The sequence below is a fragment of the Oncorhynchus keta genome, chromosome 21 (genome assembly GCF_023373465.1).
Source record: "Oncorhynchus keta strain PuntledgeMale-10-30-2019 chromosome 21, Oket_V2, whole genome shotgun sequence".
Lineage (NCBI taxonomy): Eukaryota > Metazoa > Chordata > Actinopteri > Salmoniformes > Salmonidae > Oncorhynchus > Oncorhynchus keta.
In genome coordinates this window covers 14,922,129-14,949,467 of record NC_068441.1, presented here as the reverse complement: position 1 = coordinate 14,949,467, position 27,339 = coordinate 14,922,129, and the positions used below count along the sequence as shown (strand labels likewise).

Below are 27,339 nucleotides of genomic sequence, written 5' to 3'. Positions count from 1 at the left end.
ACATTTTTGTCACACTTTTACAGTGTTAGTTTCATTAGCTAACCCCACAACTGTAGTTTGTTAGCACCCATTGACCTGCAGGGGGCAATGTGGTAAAGCACCAGAGGGCATGGTGTCTGTAGTATGTATATCACTGTGTAACAATAACGTGTGATAATCCCTGTAGATAACAATACTATTGTGGTAACATTGCTAGAGGGGAGACATAAATAATGACAGAACATTGTACAGTACAGTAAAGTACTGTGTGTGAAATAATACTCTATGGGTATAGCTAGTACGTTGTGTGATGCTGCATTGTGTAATTTAACTGTGTGTGTGTGTGTGTGTGTGTGTGTGTGTGTGTGTGTGTGTGTGTGTGTGTGTGTGTGTGTGTGTGTGTGTGTGTGTGTGTGTGTGTGTGTGTGTGTGTGTGTGTGTGTGTGTGTGTGTGCGTTTGTGTGCGCATCTGTCAGTGTTTATTTGAGGTGGTCATCTACCTTCTACTTTGGCGTATTCTGAGAGGCGCTGGTAGTTGATTAAGGCTGCCTGCTCCAGACATTTACGGATGACTGTCTTCACCTCCTCCTGGGGCACAGGAGTCACAATATCCTTCATCAGCACCTGGAACGGAGCAGGAGACATTGGAGAAAAAATACTATCCTTTTTGGGGCGTTACCACAAAAAAGAAAAGCATGGGAGTGTGCATGTTGACCCTTCACTTGTAGAGAACAGGAGACAAACATCTGTTTTTCACACTCAGGTAGCCTATATGATATACAACATATAGAAACCAAATACACATCTATCCATAACACCTGGTCAATTCAAATGTGGATGGAACATTTATAATATTGTGTATATTTAGTTTAGGAAGGTGTGTGTCCATTGTTAATCGAACATAGGGTAAGGTTAGAAGAGGATGCATAATAACCTACCCTCTCAAGCAGGGACAAAGTGGCTTTCAGGGCCCCCTCCGGTCGACCAAATGGAAAACAGTACCTGTGAAAGAAATCCAGTTAAATTTCTGTAGGGTTTATTATGAAGGTTTTCCTTCATCATAAGACCATTCTTTATCCTCAAGGATTTTTACAATTTATAAATGACTACCCACTGGGCACAGACGTCTATTCAAGGTCTATTGCGCGTTGGTTTAACGCAATTGAATAGCAATAACGTTGATTCAACCAGTTTGTGCCCAGTGGGCAGCTAGTCCTTGAGATCAGAATGTAAGTACAATTTTGCAGAGCACAGTGATCGATACATGATTGACATCTGTCACAATCTATAATCTGTGGTCTGATAAGTCCCATAGCCATGTCTGTGCCAGGGTCAGTTATAGATTTAGATATAGTATTACAGCACACACCTGAAGTGTGTGATCTGGTTCTCCAGCAGAACACGCAGCCTCTCTTTGATATCCTCAAAGCGTTCCTTCTCCTCCACAGTCACCGTCCCTATCCCGTCAGGCCTGAGGGATATACAGTACCATAGAGTTTATATGGTTGGAGCATGGGGCAGGAAACACCATGGTTGTGGGTTTCATTCCCACATGGTCCACATAAAGTACAATGAATATACAGTATGTGTTAACTGGAATATCCCTTAGGACATATTATATTAGTGTCATTGTAATATCCCAATTCAGTAGACAGTATGGCCACCACTGACACAATGATCACAGGGGTCACACAAGGGTCAACATGGTCACTGAAGTTATAACTGCGAATTTCAGCTAACATGGTACATGTGTAGTGGCTAGCTATATGTCCACAGCAGAGCCCACAGTACGAAGAGTTTCTGTGGTGTATTCCACAGGTAAGAGCCAGCCATCTGTCTGGAACAGTGGGGCCACTGATATCTGAGGATGGTTACAGACGGGGGGGTTATAACTGCCCCCCCCCCCCAGCTGTGGCCCCCATCTTGTCTGACAGGAGTATCCCTCACCCCTCCCCTCCCTTCCTTTCTCAGTGTCCTTCACTGAGATTACATCCTGGGCCCGGTGACGCGGAGCATGTCACGTCTCCTGCTCCTCAAGCCGCTGTCACGGCGACCAGCGCCTCCTCTGTCACATGCACTCTGCTCAATTTCCCCCGTCCTCAGCCACGTCACTAACTATAAGGAGCCAGGCCCCTCAACCACACTCTCTTCCCTCTGTGTGTGTGTGTGTGTGCGCGTGTGTGTGTGTGTATGTTTCAGGCTATGATTGTCAGTGTTTGTGTTTTTGTGTTCATCTGAGGCATGTCGATAAAAAGCCCTTAATAAGATGTGGTGTGTGTATAATCTCTACATCTGACGGTCCGTCAAAAAGAAATCAACTATTTGATCATTTCACACTAATTATGCCTAGCCTCATTTTCTGCTCCTCCACAGCTTCAATAATGTTTTCATAACCTCACGCCCCTGTCCTGTATTATAATGGCTAGATGGAAATGGGAAGTCGTTTGTATCAGGGAAACTAATAACAGAACACCGGAAGCACGCCATATCAGAGGTCTGTGCTTCCTCTAGTTCAAGAAGCTACAGTACGTGACTGGAGTTAAATTACAGCCAATTCACAAATTGACTAGTACATCACATTTTAAAAGACAAATACCATATTTAACCTGTATTTAACATTCAAACACCACATTTCCAAATCATTACCTAAACTTACTGGAGGTGGAATGAAATCCACTCCAACCTTTAAACAGACAATTTATTCTCAATTTACTGTCAGGTTACTGTACTCTCTATAATAATCAGTTCATGCCCTGTGGCCATCAGGCTATTACATTGTGGGTGGATGAGGGGAGTGAGGGGGGTTTTGGCCAAAGATGGGTTTCTCTCATGGGCTGCGCGGGGCTGTCATGGTCATGGGGACTGGAGGCAGGCTGGCTGTAGCTGTGGCCTGAGCTCGGACAGTGGCAGGAGAGACTCGCCCGTCACCCATGACAACCTGTCATCCTGTCATTCCTGACCTCCAGGCACACCGGCCGTCTGGAGAGCTCCCACTACAGTACACTACAGCTCCCTCCCTCCCTTTATTTTCTGTCTCCATATTTCTCTCTCTCTCCCTCTATTCCTGACCCTCTCTCTTTATGTCCTCTCCGCCTCTCTCTTTTTCTCCCATTTTCCTTTTTCTCTCTCCACCCCCCACTCCTATCCTCCAGTCTTGGAGCGACTCCCGTCTTCCTGTCCAGCCTGATCATAACAGGACTCAAACAGACAGCCCACCTCAGCTTCATCACTGTCTGTCATAGGATGGGGGTAGAGGGGTGGAAATCAAATCAAGTCAAATCAAGCTTTATTTATACAGCACATTTCAGACATAGAATGCAAGTGCTTCACAGGAAAGAAATTGAACAAAAAAGCGGAACTATTTACTACACAACAAACATAAATTAAAACCGAAAGAATGCCAAAACTGAACGACTATAAAGTACCCCAAGGAAAAGCAAAGCTAAAAAGATGCGGAGGGGAGAGGTAGATGGGGTAGGAGGATTGTCAGACTGGGGCAGACAGCCGCCGTGACCTTTGCCCCTCACACTGTAGTGACACTCGCTTGTTTATATTGACTAGAGATCCAGCCATGATTACGACAGATTCGGTCTCCATACAGAAGTGTGAGCACATGTACACAAACACCCTATGTACACGTACATAAGCACATATGGTACACAGAAACACACATTTTATTATACAAAAAAAATACATGTAAATACCCAATAAGTATTTCAATATTTCAACTCCAGTATTCACTCGTTATAATCAAAAAGTCAAGTGACTGAGGTCGGGTGGGAGGGAGAGAGTCACAGAGGATCTATCAGGGAGGAAGCACCACAGACTTACCTTCTGGGCCAAGAGACAGCCTGGGACTTGGAGTCCTTTTTTTTCCTAAACTCCTTGATTTTGAGTTCCCTCTTAGAGGGTGTGGGGGGCTCTGGGGTGGGGGGGTAAAGGTAACTCTGAAGCTCTGCCTCGGTTACAGGCCAGTTTAGCAACTCAGACAGTCTCTGACTACAGGTTAAATGAGAAAGAGGCAGGGGTGATGTTAAGAGATCAAGCATCGGGAAAAAAAAGAAAGAAGAACATTAATAAAGCAAACCAAAATCATAACAGACTATGAAAATCAATGAATTGAGGACAGACAACAAAGAAAGAATAAACACAAATCCCAACTGGACATGAGAAACTTAAAAGCACAAATGACTGAAACAAGTGATTGGAAAAATAATATTCGAGAAAGCTTTGACTGAGGCAAGAAACCCAACAACACAGTATGAGGTGGCTTGGTGAAGTATACCAGTACAGAACATTGTATGCAGATCTAGGAGACAGGATGTAGGGTGGAATTTACATTCTGTTACTGTCTTCCACGAATGAGATTGATTCGATAAAGAAGGTTGGTGATAGAGTGGGTTCTCTGAGTGAGGAGGATTGGGTTTACTTTCATATGCTTAACATTTGTTCCTGTTAAACACACAGAGACAGAGATAGACAGAGAGAGTGAGAGAGACAGAGACAGACAGACAGACACAGAGAGAGACAGAGAGACACAGAGAGAGGGAGGGGGGGGGGCGTAGAAGGGGGGGCTGTAAGTCAGTTCTCTTTACCTGTTGCCATGGACGTGTGAGGCACAGAAGGCAAAGCTGTAGTGCAGCAGGGTGGGGTCAATCATAGCCCCGTTCTCTGCTCTCTCCAGCAGGTCACCCAGGTAACACAGGTGTCTGTGACACCCCCGCACACCATTACGAGCACAGTACTCATCCATGACAAACACCTGGCCTGGACTGAACCAACCCTACAAAATAGACAAACAAGGGAGGTTAGAATAGATCAAAATTGATAGAATGCAGGATCACAATGTAAAAGAATGAGGGAACCACTGGACTGGTAACCCTTTCCTCACCAAACAGGAGTAGGAGTCATTGAGTCTGTGGTCCAGGGTGAGGCGCTGCACCATTTCAAACAGAGAGGAGTGGTCAAAGCTGCAGGGGTTGGCTGAGATGAACTCATCCATGCCATGTTTCTGCGCCCGGTCCGCGTCTATGTCCGTCCACCCCGGAGAGAGAGAGAGAGCCAGCACACATGAAGGGAGAGACAGGATCCACAGGAGTTAGACACAGCAGAGGATGGGAATGGCTATCGGAGTGAGAGGGTAAGAGAGCATCACTCGCACAGTGTGAGGGCCCTATTCTAGCAAAACTGCTAAGAAGGTTTACGGGATGAGACACACATATGGTATACATTTTTCTTGCACTGGAAGATTGTGGGTTGGGGCTCATCTAATGAGTAATCAATGGCGTATGGGTGAAACTATACGGACACCCTCTCACCGGGCAGAAAAAAATGTTAAATTTGTTCTGAGCCTGCACACCAGGTCAACGGTTTACATTGAATAGGGCTCTCGTACAGTACGCTTCATCTGGGGGTGGGTGGTTTGGTCAATGGAGAGGATCAGTGTGGGGTTCATAGTCAACTAGCAGGTGGAAAGGGCTCTGGGCTAGAGGGAGGGTCAGGAGGATTGGATGTGAGTTGCAGCATAACCAATGCAGAAGGGTCATTCCTGTGGTCATGCATGACTGATTCTGTTCTGTCTGTGTCTCATTATTACAATGTTGGTCCAGTTCTCTCTTGATACATTTCAAAGTTATTTTATGTGGGGTCTTTCTACCTACACAACAGTGTATGACTGTTGAAATCTCAGGTCCCCCCACATGTGAACAGTCGACCTGAGCATATACACCAAACAAAAATATAAACTCAACATGCAGTTGGGCCCATGTTTCATCAGCTGAAATCAAAAGTTCCCTGAAATTTTACATGTGTGAAAAATTCGTATTTCTCTCAAATTTTGGGCACAAATTTGTTTACATCCCTGTTAGTGAGCATTTATACTTTGCCAAGTAATCCATCCGCCTGACAGGTGTGGCTTATGAAGAAGCTGATTAAACAGCATGACAAACAACATTAGAAGCACAAGCATTTCGCTACACTCGCATTAACATCTGTTAACCATGTGTATGTGACAAATAAATGTGATTTGATTTGTGCTGGGGACAATAAAAGGCCACTCTAAAATGTGCAGTTTTGTCACACAACACAATCCCACAGATGTCTCAAGTTTTGAGGGAGTGTGCAATTGGCATGCTGACTGCAGGAATGTCCACCAGAGCTGTTGCCAGAGAATGTAATGTTAATGTATCTACCATAAGCCACCTCCAACGTCATTTTAGAGAATTTGGCAGTACTTCCAACCGGCCTCACAACCGTAGACCACATGTATGGCGTTGCTGATGACAACGATGTGAACAGAGTGCCCCATGATGGCGGTGGGGTTATGGCATGGGCAGGCATAAGCTACGGACAACGAACAAAATAGCATTTTATCAATGGCAATTTTAATGCTCAGTGATACCGTGACGGCCCATTGTCGTGCCATTCATCCACCACCATCACCACCTCATGTTACAGCATGATAATGCACAGCCCCATGTCACAGTTCTTCCATGGCCTGCATACTCACCCGACATGTCTCCCATTGAGCATGTTTGGGATGCTCTGGATCGACGTGCACAACAGCATGTTCCAGTTCCCGCCAATATCCAGCAACTTCCCACAGCCATTGAAGAGGCGTGGGACAACATTCCACAGACCACAATCAACAGCCTGATCAACTCTATGCAAAGGAGATGTGTCACGCTGTATGAGGCAACAGATGCATTTGTATTCCCAGTCATGTGAAATCCATAGATTAGGGATTAATGAATTTATTTCAATTGACGGATTTGGCCAAAGATCTGTCCAGAGGGATCGTTGAGAAGAAGCTGGCTGCTTGTGTCAACATCGTCCCCAAAATCACATCTGTATATGAATGGCAGGGGAAGATCCAGGAGGATAGTGAAGTTTTGCTGATGATAAAGACCAGAAGTTCTAAGGTAAAAGTTCTCAGTAAAATCTTTTAAATGTACATTTTTGTTCAGTATATATAGTCTAAAGTCTCTGATAGCAACCTTTCTGATAGCATCCTCACATGATCGAATGAGCTGCACCAGCTAGACCCATCTCCTTTCCCCTCCCACCCTTCCCTTTTACTTCCACTCCCTCCCCTTTACTGCTCAGCCCGTCAGCACATCCCCCCCCTAGGGTCTCCCTAATTACCCCCCTTGTCCAGCGAAAGGACTAAATAAATTTGACAACACATTTTCACTTTCCTTCTCAGGGAGTGGGCTTAGAAATTACATCAGGGTCTGTCTGGAATGGGAAGGCTGAACGATAATTCATGCGCTGTCCATCTCCCTCTAGTTGTATTCTAATGGACTGCTTCAGCCAGGGCTCAGGGACTGCTCTGAATGCCTCAGATCCGCAGGTCACAGCTATTCTAAGCAGCGGTCTGGATAAATAGCCTATGCAGCTGTCCCTCCCGAGACGAGGCTTTACATGTCAATATAGAGACAACACCACTTATGGAGCATTAACAACAGTTGAGATATCGATACAAATGAGTTTTCGCTGCAATGTGGATATACACAAACAATGTTATAGTAAAATGTGTCCAGACACACTGACATAAAAAAGTGTCAAATGTTTTGGATGTTTTTCATAAATTCCAAATCACACGAAAGCAGAAAGTGACACACAAATATACAATCATGAACAATAAATTACTTTGACTATAGACAAAAAAAAAAAAAATACCAAACTACCATCAAAGCTGAGAGAATATAATAATAAAATCACTTTTATTTTCTTCCATCGACCTCGACTTCACTGTTGAGTGAAACCCAATGTGGCGCCAGGCCAGCTGTCAACCACCCAGGGAACAAAGCCTGTGCTGCTATGATGCTTATGATCCCCAACTCCCAAATCCAAAAAGGTGACTATGTGTCCCTCTCCTCTGTGACTGGTGGCCTGTCATGTCTATTTGACATTCCAGCGGTGGAGTGGACATGGGAGCACTGGACAGTAACAGACAATGACACTAGTCACCCCCGTCTGTCTAGGCAGGGGAAGGACTGACATCACAATGATTGATGGATGCTACTGATTTATAGATCCCTACACTGAACATTTGGGCTATTTAGCACAAAAAAATAAAATAATAATTGACCACCAGCACCACCTCCCTGCTCATTCCCTCTCTCCCCAGAACATCCACAGCCCAGCCCTCTCTGACGGCAGAGTGAGGGGTACATGATGATAGCCGGGTCAGATTTAGGGGTGTCATGGAGCTAAAGACATGAGCTGACACTGTGGTTCTCACTTTCTCGATCAGTCTCTCCACCCTAAACGTTTGAATTCATTGAACAGCAATTGTGGAAGATCTTATTATGCTCATTTAGATTTTGTATACAGTTTCATGCTTTTAACACATTTGTAAGTTGACAATACTTTATATGCCCATGCACTGTATGATTCATAGAGCACTGAGAGCATACCAATATTAGTGTGTTAAAGGAGAGGATAAATTCATTCCTGAGGCAAATCTCTATATACCCAACAATACCAGGATCTGTCTCAGTCTTTCAACAAGAGGGAACAGAAAACAGACTCAGTTTTAAGCAAAAAATGTGAGAACATCACCCTGGTAAATGTTCTTGTCAGGCATCTATAAAGAAAGAAAAGGTAAACGGATATGTACATTGCAAAAGTGGTAGAAGTGTTCATTTCAGGTCCGTCTCTAAGGAGTGGAGAAGACTGCAGCAGCATATGGTAAAAGGAATGGCATGACATCTTCACTTGCTACATGTTAGCATTCAGAATACTCCAGGTACATATTTGCCAGCTCTCATTTAGCAGCAAGAAGAATAAAGAGTTAAAGGCAGGAATTGAGCAATCTTCAGTAAAACATGGATATTCCACTGGAAATAACAATTGATTCAAATATATAATAAATATATACAGTGCCTTCAGAAAGTATTCATACCCCCAAATATTTTTTTACAAATTGCACCAATCCACACACAATACCCCATAATGAAAAAGTGACAACATATTTGTAGAAATCTGGGAAATTGTTTTGAAAATGTAATATCTAATTTATAATTATTCACACCCCTGAGTCAATACTTTGTAGAAGCACCTTTGGCAGTGATTACAGCTGTGAGTCTTTCTGGTTAAGTCTCTAAAACCTTTCCACACCTGGATTGGGAAACATTTGCCCACTATTCTTTACAAAATTCTTCAAGCTCTGTCAAATGTGTTGTTGATCATTGCTAGACACCTATTTTCAGGTCTTGCCATATATTTCTAAGTAGTGTTAAGTCAAAACTGTAACTCGGCCACTCAGGAACACTCACTGTCTTCTTGGTAAGCAACTTTCTTTTAGGATTTTGCCTGTGCTTTGCTACATTCCATTTATTTTTTTATCCTGAAAAACTCCCCAGTCCCCACTCTGAACCACCCATCCCGGATCCGGTATAATTGTCATCAGCAACGCTGAATAGCATAGCGCCACAGTCAAATAATATTACTAGAAAATATTCATATTCATGAAATCACAAGTGCAATATTGCAAAACACAGCTTTGCCTTTTGTTAATCCACCTTTCGTCTCAGATTTTGAAATGATGCTTTACAGCGAAAGCAATACAAGCATTTGTGTAAGTGTATCGATCGCTCGACAAAACAATAAGTACACTTAGCATCAGGTAACTTGGTCACGAAAATCAGAAAAGCAATCAAATTAATCGTTTACCTTTGATGATCTTCGGATGTTTTCACTCATGAGACTCCCAGTTAGACAACAAATGTTCCTTTTGTTCCATAAAGATATTTTTTATATCCAAATACCTCCGTTACTTTGGTGCGTTATAGCCAGGAATCCACCGGAAAGAGCGGTCACGACAACGCAGACAAAAATTCCAAATTATATCCATAATGTCCACAGAAAAATGTCAAAGGGTTTTTTATAATCAATCCTCAGGGTGTTTTTCAAATATCTATTCGATAATATATCAACAGGGACAGTTGGCTTTTCACTAGGACCGGGAGTAACAATGGCCGCCTTTCTCTTTTGCACACAACTCACTCTGAGAGCCCCTACCTATCCACTTACGCAATGTGGTCGTTCACGCTCATTCTTCAAAATAAAACCCTGAAACTATGTCTAAAGGCTGTTGACACCTTAGGGAAGCCATAGAAAAAGGAATCTGGTTGATATCCCTTTAAATGGGCAATAGGGATGCATAACAACAGAGAGGTTTCAAAAACAGGGGCACTTCCTGATGGGATTTTCCTCAGGTTTTAGCCTGCAATATCAGTTCTGTTTAACTCACAGACAAACTCACAAACACTCTAAAGTTTTGGAAACTTTAGAGTGTTTTCTATCCTAATCTGTCAATTATATGCATATTCTAGCATCTGGTCCTGAGAAATAGGCCGTTTACTTTGGGAACGTTATTAAACATAAAAATAGTGCCCCCTAACTTCAAGAGGTTAATACACATAACATGATGCAGCCACCACTATGCTTGAAAATATGGAGAGTGGTACTCAGTAATGTGTTATATTGGATTTGCCCAAAAATAACACTTTGTATTCAGGACAAAAAGTTTATTGCTTTGACACATTTTTTAAAGTATTACTTTAGTACCTTGTTACAAACAGGATGCATGTTTTGGATCTTTTCATTTTTACTCTGTCAATTAGGTTAGTATTGTGGAGTAAATACAATGTAGTTAATCCATCCTCAGGTATTTCCTATCACTGCCATTAAACTCTGTAACTGTTTTAAAGTTACCATTGGCCACAAGGTGAAATCTCTGAGAGGTTTCTTTTCTCTCCGTCAACTGAGTTAGGAAGGACACCTATATCTTTGTAGTGACTGGGTGTATTGATACACCATCCAAAGTGTAATTAATAACAATTGAATGTCTGCTATTTGTTTTACCCATATACCAATAGGGCCCTTCTTTGTGAGGCATTGGACAATCTCTCTGCTCGACTGAGGGACCTTACAGATAATTGTATGTGTGGAACACAGAGGCAATCATAAAAAAACATGTTAAAACCCTATTATTGCACACAGAGTGAATGCATGCACCTTTTTATGTGACTTGTTAAGCACTTTTTTTTACCCCTGAATTTACTTAGGCTTGCCATAACAAAGGGGTTGAACACATTGACTAATGGTATTTTCAATTGAATTTAATTGTAAAAAGTTTGAAAAACATAATTTCATTTCAATTTCAACATTATAGGGCATTGTGTGTAGGTCAGTGAAAAAAAAATCTAAATTTAACCAATTTAAAATGTAGGCTCACAGAACAACATTTGGAAAAAGTGGTGTGAATATTTTCTGAAGGCACTGTATATAAATACAATTGAGCAGACATTTAGCAGACTTACATGCATTGGATTTTGACTTTTCTGCAATTTGGAAGAAGCACATCAAACTATATAATGTGTATGAAGTGTGTAGCCAAATGACATTGGTCTGGAATAAAAAGACAAGATTATTTATCCTACCTATAATATATTTTAATGATCTTATTTTAAACCCAAAAAAACATACAGTAAGTGTTTTTTTTACCTTGTTTTTTTTCAGAAGAGAAGGCATTTGTAGAGTTGCAAGTGTGAACTAGCATGTCGTTATTTAGCAACATTTCACTGATTGCTTCCTGGAATAATTGTGCAGACACCACACTGTTTAATTCATGTCATGGCACTTTTAACATGGTAGTAATCAGCTGCTGAGAGACAAAGGCCTCCAGTAGTTGTCAAAAACAACCATTTCACTGAATTAACATACGTCCTCAGTTCTACTGCAATTTATGGAACATGACAATCAACAAATCATTAGTTTTATGTTGTGGGTTTTAGCCCTGTCTCCGCCTTAACCCTTTATTACAATTATGATCATTAAAACTGTTTCTGCCTTTTTTAAATCAATTATTTTTTAAGAGATACCATCTTGGTATGTTATAAGTCCTGGGGTTTAGAAAAAGGTCTGTTTTGCTAAGAAGGGATTTCATGTTCAATACAGTTGCTGAGAGCGAGAGAAGGCAAATATGCAGTTTAACCAAAGTAAAGCAAACAAAATCAGAGTGACATGCATCTTAGTCTTGTCAGGATGGAAGTGAGTATTTTAAACCTAAAGAGAATCAAAACAAATCAAAACGAAAGTTTTCTAAAGTGGTCTAAGACAGAGAAAATATAAATATTTGAAAAGAGGGAGAGAATGAACAACAGAAGAGGAAGAGAGGGAGGAGATCACATTGCTTTGGTCAGATAATCAGTGTGGATTATCTGAGCGGTGCCAGCAACAGGGAAGCACTTACCCTTAAATCCAGCTACGAGATAGATAGCAGGGTAAGAAGGAACAAACCAGAGAGACATAAAGACACAGAGCAGACACAGAGACCTGACCTACAGCAGCTGGGCTCGACCAGGGACACACAAAAAGCACGAGTGTGAGAGTGAGAGTGAGAGAAAGTGGGGGAAATAGCTCATAACACTGTTAAACAACTGGCATAATAGGACACAGGGGAAGAGGAAGGGCTAAACTAAAGAGATGAATATTGACATAAGGTGAAATGAATAGATACAGATAGAGAGTGAGAGATAATGTGATATGGAATAGGAGAGAGAGACACAGCGTTGATGAAAACAAAAGACATGATTAGTGACGATAGTAGAGAGATTAATGAAACAAAATGAAAGGAGAGGTGAGGAGAGGCGTTCTTTCTTCTCCAGATGGATGTAGAAACTTCGCTGTAGTTGCTTGGGGTTACATAATATACACTGTTACACACACATTCCTATAGAATAAATATATACCATAACAGTGCGTATTGTCCATTTTAAAATACACACTTGTGTGGAGAGAAATAAATACAACAAAAGAGGTTACCTCAAAAAGGAGTCCAATAAAATCCGTATCTTGATAGATATTGAATTTGATTAGACATAACATAATTGCACATTGGGCGGTCGTTTCCTGGGTACTGTAGCTGAAACAGTACCCAGTGTTGTGGGCCTCGTGGGCACAACATGGGTGGCACTTACAGAACTGGGAGATGGGTGCGTCTAGCTGAGGTGCGGAGCCTGCTCTGTTGTTGAGTTTCTGGACCTGGGTGGGGGGGATTGGCTTGTGGGACTGACCGGTGGCCCGGTACATAGCCTGGACCCACAGGATGCGGTCCTGCTCGTCATCACTGGCAAAGATCACAGTGTCACCTTCCTTTACTGCATTGAAGAAGGTCCTCCCACCGTCAAGACCTAAGGAATTATTACAGTTAGCAGTGTTAGTGTTAGTGTTAGTGTTTGTAGGGCTAGTGCTACAGGTAGATACCAGCACATATATACAAAAGTATGTGGACACCCCGTAAAATTAGTGGATCCGGCTATTTCAGCCACACCCATTGCTGACAGATGTATAGATCAAGCACACGGCCATGCAATCTCCATAGACAAACAATGGCCTTACTGAAGAGCTCAGTGACTTTCAACGTGGCACCGTTGTCAGTTCGTAAAATGTTTGCCCTGCTTGAGCTGCCCCGGTCAACTGTAAGTGCTGTTAATGTGAAGTGGAAACATCTAGGAGCAACAATGGCTCAGCCATGAAGTGGTAAGCCACACAAGCCCACAGAGTGCTGTCCTCGGTTGCAACACTCACTACCGAGTTCCAAACTGCCTCTGGAAGCAACGTCAACACAAGAACTGTTCGTCGGGAACTTCATGAAATGGGTTTCCATAGCCAAGTAGCCGCACACAAGCCTAAGATTACCATTCGCAATGCAAAGGTGGAAACGCATTCCCTGGAGTGATGAATTACGCTTCACCATCTGGCAGTACGATGGACGAATCTGGGTTTGGGAGATGCCAGAAGAACGCTACCTTCCCCAATACATAGTGCTGGAGGAATAATGGTCTGGGGCTGTTTTTCATGCTTCGGGCTAGGCCCCTTGGTTCCAGTGAAGGGATATTTTAATGCTACAGCATTCCATGACATTCTAGAGACGATCCTGTGCTTCCAACTTTGTGGCAACAATTTGGGGAAGGCCCTTTCATGTTTCAGCATGACAATGCCCCAGTTCACAAAGCAAGATCCATTCAGAAATGGTTTGTTGAGATCGGTGTGGAAGAACTTTTCTGGCCTGCACAGAGCCCTGACCTCCACCCCATCAAATACCTTTGGGATGAATTGGAAAGCCGACAGCGAGCTAGGCCTAATCACCCAACATCAGTGCCGACCTCACTAATGCTTGTTGCTTGGCTGAATGGAAGCAAGTAATACAAGTGGTGTATTACTGTACCTGGCTGAGGGTCGGTGTGTGTGTGGTGTGTTACTGTACCTGGCTGAGGGTCGGTGTGTGTGTAGTATGTTACTGTACCTGGCTGAGGGTCGGTGTGTGTGTGGTGTGTTACTGTACCTGGCTGAGGGTCGGTGTGTGTGGTGTGTTACTGTACCTGGCTGAGGGTCGGTGTGTGTGTGTGGTGTATTACTCTACCTGGCTGAGGGATGGTGTGTGTGTGTGTCTGGTGTGTTACTGTACCTGGCTGAGGGTTGGTGTGTGTGTGTGGTGTATTACTGTACCTGGTAGAGGGTTGGTGTGCGTGTGTGGTGTATTACTGTACCTGGTTGAGGGTCGGTGTGTGTGTGTGGTGTGTTACTGTACCTGGCTGAGGGTCGGTGTGTGTGTGTGTGTGTGTGTAGTGTATTACTGTACCTGGCAGAGGGTTGGTGTGCGTGTGTGGTGTGTTACTGTACCTTGCCGAGGGTCGGTGTGTGTGTGTGGTGTGTTACTGTACCTGGCCGAGGGTCGGTGTGTGTGTGTGTGGTGTGTTACTGCACCTGGCTGAGGGTCGGTGTGTGTGTGTGTGGTGTGTTACTGTACCTGGCTGTGGCTCAGTATGTGTGTGGTGTGTTACTCTACCTGGCCTAGGGTTGGTGTGTGTGTGTGGTGTGTTACTGTACCTGGCTGAGGGTTTGTGTGTGTGGTGATTTACCGTACCTGGCTGAAGGTCGGTGTGTGTCTGTGTGTGTGGTGTGTTTCTGTACCGGGCTGAAGGTTGGTGTGTGTGTGTGGTGTGTTACTGTACTTGGTTGAGGGTCGTTGAGTGTGTGGTGTATTACTGTACCTGGCTGAGGGTCGGTGTGTGTGTGGTATATTACTGTACCTGGCTGAGGGTCGGTGTAGTCTACAGTGTAGCCGTCCAGTTGAAGCAGCTCCACAGGCTCTGCCTTCTTCTCTCTGTAGCTGCACATGGCAAAGGTGTACTGGCTCACCTGCATCACAGAGGAAGGAACAGAGGGCTAATTATTTACTGTACACTTTATCTCATGGTGCTATTCCAGCTGCTATTTACCTGGTATTTCTCAAGGTAACGCATATTGATATATTATTTATTATTATTATTATTATTGATACGGGTACTGGGACTTAGACGAAAATGACATAACATTGGTAAACTGCCTAGTAATTACTATGTAACTACCATTTTAGTATACCAAGTAAATAACAGACTGAAAGAAAGCATTCATCTTATCAGTTCTACTTACCACTGTAACCTTGACCTCAAATATAACGTCATGTTCCCTAACCCAGGCCTTGGACACCTTGTTTGTGATAATCAACCGGCAGAGACGGTCACACAAGGGTTAATGAGCCAATCACCAGGCATAGATGGTGACCAGATGCTGGTCAAGATAGGCATATGGGAAAACAATCTGATCTGTGTGTGTGTGTGTGTGTGTGTGTGTGTGTGTGTGTGTGTGTGTGTGTGTGTGTGTGTGTGTGTGTGTGTGTGTGTGTGTGTGTGTGTGTGTGTTGTGTGTGTGTGTGTGTGTGTGTGTGTGTGTGTGTGTGTGTGTGTGTGTGTGTGTGTGTGTTTGTGTGTGTGCATGCAATAGTGAGAGAATGGAAATGACAGCTGTGTTGCCCACTCTTGAACCTCTAGTCAGTAATGTGTGTGTGAGTGTGTGTGAGTATACTGGGATAATCACATTATAATTAGATGAATGAAGTGGTCGAACCAGGGGAGGGGGGCTGGTAAAAGTAACTTATGTTGATGAGGGAGAGTATGTGTGTGGTTGAGTGTGTATCTATCCCGCACTGATACAGTGATAAGCAGGCTTATTCTGCTACTGACAAGGACAGACACAGAGAGAGAGAGAGAGAGAGAGAGAGACAGAGAGAGAGAGAGAGAGAGAGAGGTGGGAGAGGGTCAGAGAGCGAGGGTGGGCAGTCAGGGTGCTGTTGCCGGCGCCGTTGCCAGGGCGGGGTTGTGGCCCTGACTCTGTCACTCAGCGAGGACAGACGAGTGCGGTAGTGACACCCTGTCACAAGAGATAGGAGCCCGACTGCTAGGTGCCAGTCATGCCAAGGCAACCCAAGGATCTCAGCCAATACCACGCTATTGTCACCTCTGCTGCAAGTGGCAGCTCTCACTGGCTGCAGCCTGCCTCTGTGTGACAACAGAGATTCACTGTCAGGGCTCTGATGAGGCCCCCGGTGGAACTTGCTGGGCCGCCGGTGCCACTACCCAGGTCCACGGTGCCCCCCTGCCTTCGGGACGTCCCTGGGGCACATCAGAACTCCCCATCTCCTTCCGACTCCCTCGCCTGCCTCTCTCTCAACCCACTTCAGCCTCACATCCCTCTGCCTGCTAAAGTTTGGACCTGTCAGGGCCAGGCGAGACAAACACACAGACAGAGACAGAGCAGGACTGTATGGGCCTTAAGGCTGGCTGACCTGCTGTCAAACTGATGGTTAAAGGATTCTAAATGACTTTGCTCCCTGATTACCCTACATGCTTTGCTCTTTTAAATAACCTTGTTATTGTTGAGAGCGGTGGTGTAAGGTACTAAAGTAAAAATACATTCAAGTACTACTTGAGTAGTTTTTTTGTACATTACTTTACTATTTATATTTATGACAACTTTTACTTTTACTTCATTACATTCCTTAAGAAAATTATGTACTTTTTACTCCATACATTTTCCCTGACACCCAAAAGTACATTTTGAATGCTGAGCAGGACTGGAATATGGTCTAATTCACACCCCTATCAAGATAGCATCCCTGGTTATCCCTACTGCCTCTGATCTGGCGGTGTCACGCATGACCTTAGTATTCTTTGTTTTCTTTATTATTTTGGTTAGGTCAGGGTGTGACATGGGTGATGTATGTGTTTTTGCTCCTGTCTAGGGGTTTTGTATGTCTACGGGTGTTAACTAGTCTAGGTGTTATGTATGTCTACGGTTGCCTAGATTGCTTCTCAATTAGAGGCAGCTGTTTATCGTTGTCTCTGATTGGGAACCATATTTAGGCAGCCATATTCCTTGGGTATTTTGTGGGTTATTGTCTATGGCTAGTTGCCTGTGTATACACTTGTTTATATATAACTTCATGTTTGTTTTGTCGTTTTGTAAAGTTTGTTTTAGTGTTCTTTGTTTCATTAAAAAGAAGAATGTATTCAAATCACGCTGTGCCTTGGTCTCCTCCATTCAACGAACGTGACAGGCAGACTCACTGAACACATGCTTCGTTTGTAAATTATGTCTGAGTGTTGGAGCGTGTCCCTGGCAATCCGTTAAAAAAACAAACATGGCTTGCTTAATAAGGAATTTTAAATTATTTATACTTTCACCTTTGCTTTTGCTACATAATGTCACGCCTTGGTCATAGTGTTTTGTGTTTCGTTATATATTTGGTCAGGCCATGGTGTGACATGGGTTTATTTTGTGGTATTTTGTATTGGGGATTTGTAGTTATTGAGATTGCGGCTGAGTAGGGGTGTTGCATAGGGTTGGCTGCCTGAGGCGGTTCTCAATCAGAGTCAGGTGATTCTCGTTGTCTCTGATTGGGAACCGTATTTAGGTAGCCGGGGTTCACTGTGTATTTTGTGGGTGATTGTTCCTGTCTCTGTGTAGTTTCACCAGATAGGCTGTAATTAGGTTTCACGTTCCGTTTTGTTCTTTTGTATTTGTATCAGTTATTTAATGTACCGCGATTCATTCATTAAATACATGAGTAACCACCACGCTGCATTTCGGTCCGACTCTCTTTCAACAAACGAAGAACGCCGTTACACATAAGTATATTTTAGCAATTACATTTACTTTTTAGAATGATGTATATTTATAACCAAATACTTTTACACTTTTACTCAAGTAGGATGTTACTGGGTGACGTTCACCTTTACTGATTTATTTTCTATTAATTAAGGTGTCTTTACTTTTACTCAAGTATGACAATTGCATACTTTTTCCACCACTGGTTGAGTCTATAAATTGGATTGTGTGATGGGGTGGGGCCGGGGAACAGAGATCAATGTGGTTGTTTGCCAGTATATCACTGAGGAAACTCTTGAACATGATAGACCCCCCCCAGTTGTCATACGGAAATGCTTAAGACTTCACTCCAAAGCCAGCACATATCAGCAGAGAGAGAGAGAGAGAGAGAGAGAGAGAGAGAGAGAGAGAGAGAGAGAGAGAGAGAGAGAGAGAGAACAAAGATAGTGAGTGAACACAGAAGAAAATAGAAAGCAGTGAGTGAGAGAAGGGGGAGAGAAAAAGAAGGATAGTGTGGTAGGGTGCAGAGTGAGAGAGTGGCTGCTTCTGGCTGTCTTCGAGGACAGCCTCCAGACTGCTGAATAATTACACTTCACTTTGCATCATAAACATGTGGTTTATGGCTCCAATCTGTTCTGTTGAGCAGTGACCTGTCAGGGCATTCAACTAGCCAGATACCACTACAGGCAGGATGAACTCTATCTGAGCGGGGTGGGGGTAGGAGGGGGCTGGCGAGAGCTTGGTTTGGGGAGCAAGCTGCTTAATTGTGATCCCTCGACTCAATTAAGACAAAAAACAGTTTCACAGGTTTAGAGTGGTATTTTCGCCTCTCGTGATGGGACTCGGTTCAGCTGAGGTCGATGCCTTTGATACCGACGCGTCCCCCTTTCGCTGGGTATGAACGGAGAAAGGGGACTTACTTTATCACACAGGCATAGTGAGAGGGTTACATGGCATGAGCCGTCACGATAGCCATCTCATGGGATGTTCAACCCCTGACTCTTGTTTTCTCTGACACACGTAACGTGTTTACAGGGTGTGTAATGACAGCTTTACACCTGTAGAATTCTGTTTACGTGTACCTTACGTGTTGTTGGTGTGTCGCTGCCATGGGTGGTGCCAGCGTCCATCACCTAGCACTGTAAATGATCTACTCACTCCATGTAATTAACAACTCATGAATAATTCAACAGGAAACAAATCCTCTGACACTGAAATAAATACCCCCCAGTGTAAACTGTGCTATTTATGAGTATCATGGCAAATGTCAGTCAAATTAAATTCAGAAAGTGTGTGTGTGTGTGTGTGCCACATTTAGCATATAACGGATGTGAGTTTGCGTTTTGTTATTTCAGAGAAGGAGGGTTTGAACATCACAGAGTGCTGTTGATGAATCACAAACATTTCTATTGAACATATCTCCTCAACCAGCTGAAGTTGCACACTGTTGTCTTTTCATAGGCTATGAATCAACATGTACAGTTTGCACTACTCCACTGCTGAATTTCGTATTTTCAGGCAACACCAAGCAACAAAGGGAACATACTATATTGATGGTAAAGCAGACTAAAAGTATTTGCCCTTCACTTTGAAAATATAATAATTTTGCCAATTCTGAAGAACAATACATTTGAGTCCATCATAACACCAATAGAGTATTGGATGTCTTGAATACTTACACGCGACTTAACATAACCAAAACAGAAGAGACAAGAAAAAGTAAAAGATTTACAAATGAAATTATACACAAACATAAAAGCTATTGGTCTCTCTAAGAAACAGACTTGCACATGACGCACGCACGCACGCACGCACGCACGCACGCACGCACGCACACACACACACACACACACACACACACACACACACACACACACACACACACACACACACACAGTATGTACAGCTGGGAGCGAGCGAGACGCACATTCCTTGGGCTCTTGTAGCTGCGAGTGCTAGGCCAGCCAGCGTATACTCTGGTTTGTCAATCGCCTGTCAACTCCTCGCTCTGAGACATATCCTCCCAAACACAGAGGAGAAAGCGTGCTTCTCCAAATGAGGCCAGACAGAAAATGGCTGCTAGAGCTACAAAAGCTCCTGACAAGAACTGGCTTAGACCTTCAGCATCCCAGTCAACTAGAGGAAGACACGTACCAAAGCATGACAGATCAAAAACATAACATCTTACTTATTGGATTAGTGCTGACCATGGTTCTTTAGTGGTCTTTTGTTCTTACCTGCACCAAGACAAAGAATCTCTTCTTCCATCTCTTCCACACATTTTTACCAATAGCCCATAGGTACCTAAGTAAACAAAGCAATGGTTTAGTAATACGTTGTGTGGTCTATGGTGGGTGGCCTTTCTGCAGAGGCTGCTTTACAATATTAAACCTTGTGTTGCATCATTATTTCATAAAGAGGTGGCATGCTGAAAAAGCATATACATTTTTCCTTTTACGTTATAATGAGCAATATACACAACACCTTGAATGAATGGCAATTGGCGAACAATAGCAGAGATGCATGTGTTACAGTACAAGGTCTCTGCTGACCTCTTGTGGTAAAACGTTGTTACTGCTACCTTTTACAGTGAAAAGGTTTTAGAGCCAGAACGACCCATTTTCTGTTTGTGAAAGGTTAAACTGCTTTCTGATATGAACTTCATTCAGAGCAGAACATGGTTCGGGGATGGGAGTGACATCCAGAACTCCAGCTCCAGTATGAGCCAGTGGACATCCCTACATGTGGGTATGAAGACTGTACTCTGGTTTGTTGAGTGCTATCATTAGATTTACATTGTAGTCATTTAGCAGACATTCTTATCCAGAGTGACGTACAGTAAGTGGTGAGTGCATACATTTTTTAAACATAGTTTAAAAAAAACTTCTATCAGTCTTGAGTCTGTGGGAGTGCAGAATGAGTGTTGTGTTGCTGTGTATCTTGTGTTGTGAAGAGATCAAAGCATGAAGAAGAAATGAACATCTGAGGGTGAGGACACCAGCTCTGACTGCCTCTGGCCGCTCCTCCCCCTGGCCGGGCTAGAGGTACCCTGGCTTGCATGCCTCTGCCTGTGTATCCCCCTGGTTAGTTTAGGGACATCAGGGCTTCTCTCTCTGAATAAACTAGTGCCAAAGGAGCAGCAGGAAAGGGGGCTGAGGCTGGTACAGGCAGAGGCAGGTACAGGAAGCATAAGACCCCAACACAGACTACTGCAGAGCCACCCCAGCATCACATCAGACCTCGCAGGCCCTTTACAGGAAGCATAAGACCCCAACACAGGCTACTGCAGAGCCACCCCAGCATCACATCAGACCTCGCAGGCCCTTTACAGTAAGCATAAGACCCCAACACAGGCTACTGCAGACCCACCCCAGCATCACATCAGACCTCGCAGGCCCTGTACAGGAAGCATAAGGAGGAGAGTGAACAAGAGGGACAGGCGGCGCTCCTTAAAGCCCAGACACTAAACTTCCCCCATAGAGCAGGACACACACACACACAGTGGAGGAGACCGGAGGAGGGAAGAAGGAAGAAGTGTGATGGTAACGTTTCCTTATGTCTCTGAGTTGGTGCTGTCACATCACTTACATCAATAGCCTTTATTATTTTTAAATATTTAAAAAAAATTAAACTAGGCAAGTCAGTTAAGAACAAATTCTTATTTTCAATGACGGCCTACTGGGGAACAGTGGGTTAACAGCCTTGTTCAGGAGCAGAACGACAGATTTTACCTTGTCAGCTCAGGGATTTGATCCAACAACCTTTCAGTTACTGGCCCCACACTCTAACCACTAGGGTACCTATCATCACCCCACTGACTTAATCACAATCATTATTTTCTATTTGATCTGGGGAGAGGAGAATGTCAATACCTTTTACTTGATATCCATTCATGACAGTCAGAATTCTTACTCTTATTCAATGTGCTCTTTAACATGGTCATGTCTTACATATTAGTGTGAGGCTATGTGCACAATGGCACCAACAAAGCGGTGAAATACAGGAGAAGACTTCTTTTTGTTCTTTAGCAAACATTATGGAAGCTTGATAAATGCAGTACAACAATATTTGAGGAAATTAAGAATGTCAGATGTCACATTACATAGTAATGTTCAATGTATGTTGAAGATAATAGATTTAATGTTTAAGGTTCAAGATAAAGGTTGCCTGCTTTGGTCACAGTCGATCGGCCGTCTGGAAGTGTGTGATATGCACTAATGGTCGGCCCACTAGATGGCAGCATATCACTGCATCTGAGAAAGATATGATTTGATCTAGAGTTTCAGCGCAGCGTAGCTTACCCACAGTGCTTCATGTTTTGTGGCTTGTCCATGCGGATGGCCAGTTTGATCTTCAGGTCACTGTCAGGGCAGCCTTTGGACACGGACATCTTGTGTAGTTCGGACTGTTTGGGACTGTTAGGGGTCGGATGGAGTACCACCTGGAAGCACAAAGACACATATCTATTACAGTCAAGTCCTACATAAAACACACAGCCATGTAAGGTTGTATCAATGTATATGTATAATGTATGTAATAGATCGTAACAATGTTTACCCCCTATTCACATCAATGACAACCATTTTAAAATCTGACAAGCAAGTTCGTTGCTAACTGTGCCTATGTCGGGCTCCAGTTCTGTAGGCTCTTACCCTGCCAAGCTCTTTGTCCTCCAGGGCCAGGACTCCTGTGCTCTCAGTGAACAACTTCACCTTGACAGCAGGCAGGGGGTGTGTGGTGGTGAAGTCCCCCTGAGTCCCCCAGCTGAAACACACAGAAGACCATAGGGTGAGACGGGTTAAAGAGTGACATGACATTGTTTCACATCAAATATGAACCATTTCAGGAAACTAGGCGCATGTCGAAGGTCCCTACTTAACAGGAGAGCCATTTCAACGTAAACTTTTAAAAAAAATCAAAATGTGTTTTTTTTGGCATGAAATGCCTTCTCGAACATGTGAACTTTTATGTGCCTTAATAACACACTTGTATGCCATCTGTAAATACTAATACAATTGCTAAATTACGAAGCTAGTTGGTTTAGCCACAGAAAAAGTGAGCAACCTTCCTGTTAGCCATGATTGGCTGATATAATGAGTGGGCTGGACATGTCGAAAGATGAGTTTGGATTGGTCTGCCATATAGTACGCTTCTGTCTATTTGAGCTGGTCAGTATGTGTAGGTACTCCTGTTTTATCCTGTCTTTAAAAAAAAATGTATTGCATAGTAAAACTACAAGTGTTGTTCTCCACTTTCTGGATGACCGAGTTTTGAAATCAGTGGAATTAATGTGTGATAGCTAAGGACATGGAGAAAACACCTGTCTCTGGATTACATCTTCAAACTAAGGGCAACCATAGCATCCATGACAGGAGAAGCGTCCATCCATGATGTATACGGACGGGTAAGATAGTCTAGCTACAGAAAGTGGTTTTATTTCAAGTTAAAGTGTACTGTTAGCTAGCTAACGTTATCTGGCTGGCTCACTAACTAACTATGATCTTATTATTCGTATCTCAGAGCCATTTGCATTACTAGTTATAGTCTAATGTTAGCTAGCTAACATTGAACCTGGTTGGTTAGGATTATGATTCATTGTTTAGCTAGCTAGCTACATGTCTTAACAATAGACTCCGCTATGCAAGTATCAATTTCAATAGAATGTCTGTTGATAGACAACTGTTGATAGACATAATTGGTAATTCACTCTGGCTATCTACTCTGATTCCAAACCACAGGTAAGATAGTCTAGCTAGCTACATTTTCAGATATTACATGTTTCTAATTTTGACTTCAAGTTAAAGTGTACTGTTAACTAGCTAGCTAATGTTAGCTGGCTGGCTCGCTAGCTAACGTTACGTGTATGATCGTATTATTCGTATCTCAGAGCCATTTGCTTGGCTAGTTATAGCTTAATGTTAGCTAGCTAACATTGGACTCGATTGGTTAGCTACCTGCAGATTCATGCAGGGTTGTAACATCATGAGTTGGGATTATGGTCCATTGTTTAGCTAGCTAGCTAGCGAACATTCAGAGGCCATTTTCTCAAAAGTGAGGTAACAAGATTATCAACTTTCAAAGCAGAATTACTTTCCCATTGTTTCTCAAATGCAGTGTATGATATGGCATTTTGTAGCTCTGTTTCTCTGCTTTTATCCAATGTAAAAAACACTATTTAAAATGTTGCTACATAAGACCGAATCAAGGTGGTCTGTCACAAATATTATTGGTTGCGTACACATATTTTGCATTTGTTATTGTGGTGTAGCAAAATACTTATTATGGTGTGTATAGACTAAATATGAATAGAAAAGGTGTACAGCAGTAGTTATATAGGATGAGCATAGACTAGAATACAGTATATACATTGTATCTTTTCTGAATTTTTATAATGAGTATTTCTGTATTTGAATTTGGTGCTCTGCAATCACACTGGATGTTGGCCTAACCCACATACCCTAGAGATGTTAAGATTTGTATGAAAGATCCTTATAATTCACAGCAAACAGTATCTGCTGTAAAAACTGTTCTCATTGTGTAGAGACCAGGGTCTGGTCCCGGAGTCATCTCTCCCTGGTACCGTATAGAACAGAAACATTAACTCATGCTCTGGAATGCGGTCTCTTTAGGTTTATCACCCAAAGACATCGTAAATCTTCTGTCAGTGTTAAATCTCCCAGAGGCCCATCCTCAGTAGAACACACACAGATGAGTGTTCTAACAACCCTTATTCTGTTGCATAAAACAACCGTTTGATGTGATTACAGTATAACATAAACTTGCAATTTTGCTCTCACAACACACAGCAGCTACCATCCATGAAGCATTTCCCAGATGTGACAGTATTGAGTATTCATTTGTAAGGTTTAACTACTATACAATAATATAAGTGTGTAAGTGGTATACTGTGTACAGTAAGTGACATCTCTGGCTCACCCAACTGAAGCAGGAGATTGAGGGTGTTTAAAAGGAGATGCTACTATAGAATGCCGTGAAAACAGTTGATAATAGGACTCAAATGCATTGTGCCACAGGGTTGTTGTTGGTCGAGATATGCTAGAAACGGGGAGCACAAAATTGGATCCCATATAGATACTGTATATACTTATATGACCAAGGATAGGCAGCCTAAGACTCTGGATGGTTCACAAGCATTTAGAGTTAGTGTCCAGATAGTCATAATCCATTCCATCTAACCACACACACACACACACACACACACACCTGTGGTAACAGACTTGACTATGGTTAGAAGATGGCTGTTTCCTGACGAGTTGTTTGAAGGTAATCTAGTTGGGATGTTCTCTGTAGCTCTGACAGCTCCATGCACACACTGTGAAATGCAGCTTATAAAGAATAGCAAACACAGGCCTGCCAGAAACAGCCACAGAGGAGTACACAGACCAAGCCAAATCAGATCCAAGTTTCAAGCTCGTCCTATGGGAAGACTCTTTTCTCACTATTCTCTTTGTTAAATTCTAGAAGCATGTGAGCCAGTGGGCAGTGCGACATAAGCATGAAATAGAGAGAGGTCTTGGCTACTTGTGGCCACTCATGAGTTAATATAGCCAGGACTGGCTTCACATTCAAAATACTAAGCATGCTCACTTACAGTTCTCTCTGCCTGCGGTGGGGGAACACTGATACGGCAGAATGAAGATTAGTCTGTCCATCTCACTCTTTCACCCCCTCCATCGCCCTCTCTCTGCACTTAAACTGTACGTAATTTCAATCATTTTGTATGATATAAAATGACCTGCTCTAAATGAAACACAGTTTCCATGACCGACCCCACCAACGACCTGAAAGCAGCTCCACATATGACCAGCATCTGTTGAATTGCTGCTTTCCATCAACATGACACATATCCCTCCAGCCCAGTAGCCACTGTACTGGAGCCTTGGCAGGGAACACTTTGTGACACAGTGTTACAATGCCTCTGAATCATGAGCCCTGTGAGTCATGTGTAATACATTGGGCTCTCCCACTATTGAGTAGTGTGTGGAGTAGTGTGTAAGGGCTCACCAGTTGACTCACCACAGAACGGCCTGTCACACATGCACACGTTCCAAGTCAACAACACTCTGGTGGTACTAGCCTATGTATGAGTCATGGAGAAAAGACTGCAATTTATTTCCCTGGGGTTTTTCCTCTGTTTGTCTTGTCAGAGCAGATTGCACTGGCAGAGAGCCGACTGCAATATTGACACCAATTGAGAGGGAAAATATAATTTATTATAATGAATTACAGAGAAGCGTACTATTGCATGGATTTAAACAGAATAAATTGAATATTCTTCAGATGGTTTTAATTGTGTAGTATTTAACAGCATACATTTACAGACAATTAAATGTCTGTAAATATGTGTTTTAAGCAAAGTAGCTGTCCAAAGCCTGGTAATTCTGTTTTTACATACCACCTGTAGATGGCAGTCTAAGAGCTTGCAGAAAAATGTAGGTACTTTCACTCAAACCATGAAAAGGAAAAACCAAGGAAGCCCACATCATTTCATCCATGCTCAAAAGAATAAGAAAAGATGTTAGTGCAAAGTGATAAACAAATGCCTTCATCAGTGCTGTACAAATTCATTAGGAGAAGACACATCTGTTGTTCGTAAGAGGCGCGACAAGTCAGGTGCAGCAACTGGTTAAATACATACCGGGGAAAAGGGAAACAAAGGTCTCTTCTCAATGATATCTGTCATTTTTTTTAAAATTCTTCTACATATTTCCTGTATAAAGTATATGCCCTGGGCCCAGTTTATTTCCTGTATAAAGTATATGCCCTGGGCCCAGTTTATTTCCTGTAGAAAGTATATGCCCTGGGCCCAGTTTATTTCCTGTATAAAGTATATGCCCTGGGCCCAGTTTATTTCCTGTATAAAGTATATGCCCTGGGCCCAGTTTATTTCCTGTATAAAGTATATGCCCTGGGCCCAGTTTATTTCCTGTAGAAAGTATATGCCCTGGGCCCAGTTTATTTCCTGTATAAAGTATATGCCCTGGGCCCAGTTTATTTCCTGTATAATGTATATGCCCTGGGACCAGTTTATTTCCTGTATAAAGTATATGCTCTGGGCCCAGTTTATTTCCTGTATAAAGTATATGCCCTAGGCCCAGTTTTTCAAAAGTTGTCTTATTGGATTTCGGCAATCGGATAGGATTAAATGATAGCACTGGGTTTTTCAAAACTGAAAACAGATTCTGATCCTCCGAATAGGGATAAGGATTAAGTAATCCAATCTGACCTTTAATCAGGATTGTATTGAGCTTTTTCTTGACCCCAGTGGAAGGGTAGATTTAGAAAGGCATTACAACCACAACATTTCAATGTAACTAAGGTGAGAAAGTTTAAAAAAAC

At 42.9% G+C, this 27,339-nt stretch overlaps 1 protein-coding gene across 6 annotated transcripts in view; it reads right to left on the bottom strand.

Annotated features, from left to right (window-relative positions):
• Positions 1-27,339, bottom strand: part of LOC118400171 (calcium-dependent secretion activator 1) — a 194,112-nt gene that overhangs the window by 58,717 nt on the left and 108,056 nt on the right. For all 6 annotated transcript variants that reach the window (XM_052473369.1, XM_052473367.1, XM_052473368.1 and 3 more), the window contains exons 7-16: positions 22,632-22,743; positions 22,281-22,420; positions 20,217-20,283; positions 15,084-15,192; positions 12,969-13,181; positions 4,871-5,007; positions 4,575-4,762; positions 1,349-1,450; positions 918-981; positions 480-603 (exon numbers count right to left, since the gene is read on the bottom strand). In XM_052473369.1, the coding sequence (XP_052329329.1) occupies positions 480-603; positions 918-981; positions 1,349-1,450; positions 4,575-4,762; positions 4,871-5,007; positions 12,969-13,181; positions 15,084-15,192; positions 20,217-20,283; positions 22,281-22,420; positions 22,632-22,743 (1,256 nt within the window). The remainder of the gene's footprint in view (positions 1-479; positions 604-917; positions 982-1,348; positions 1,451-4,574; positions 4,763-4,870; positions 5,008-12,968; positions 13,182-15,083; positions 15,193-20,216; positions 20,284-22,280; positions 22,421-22,631; positions 22,744-27,339) is intronic.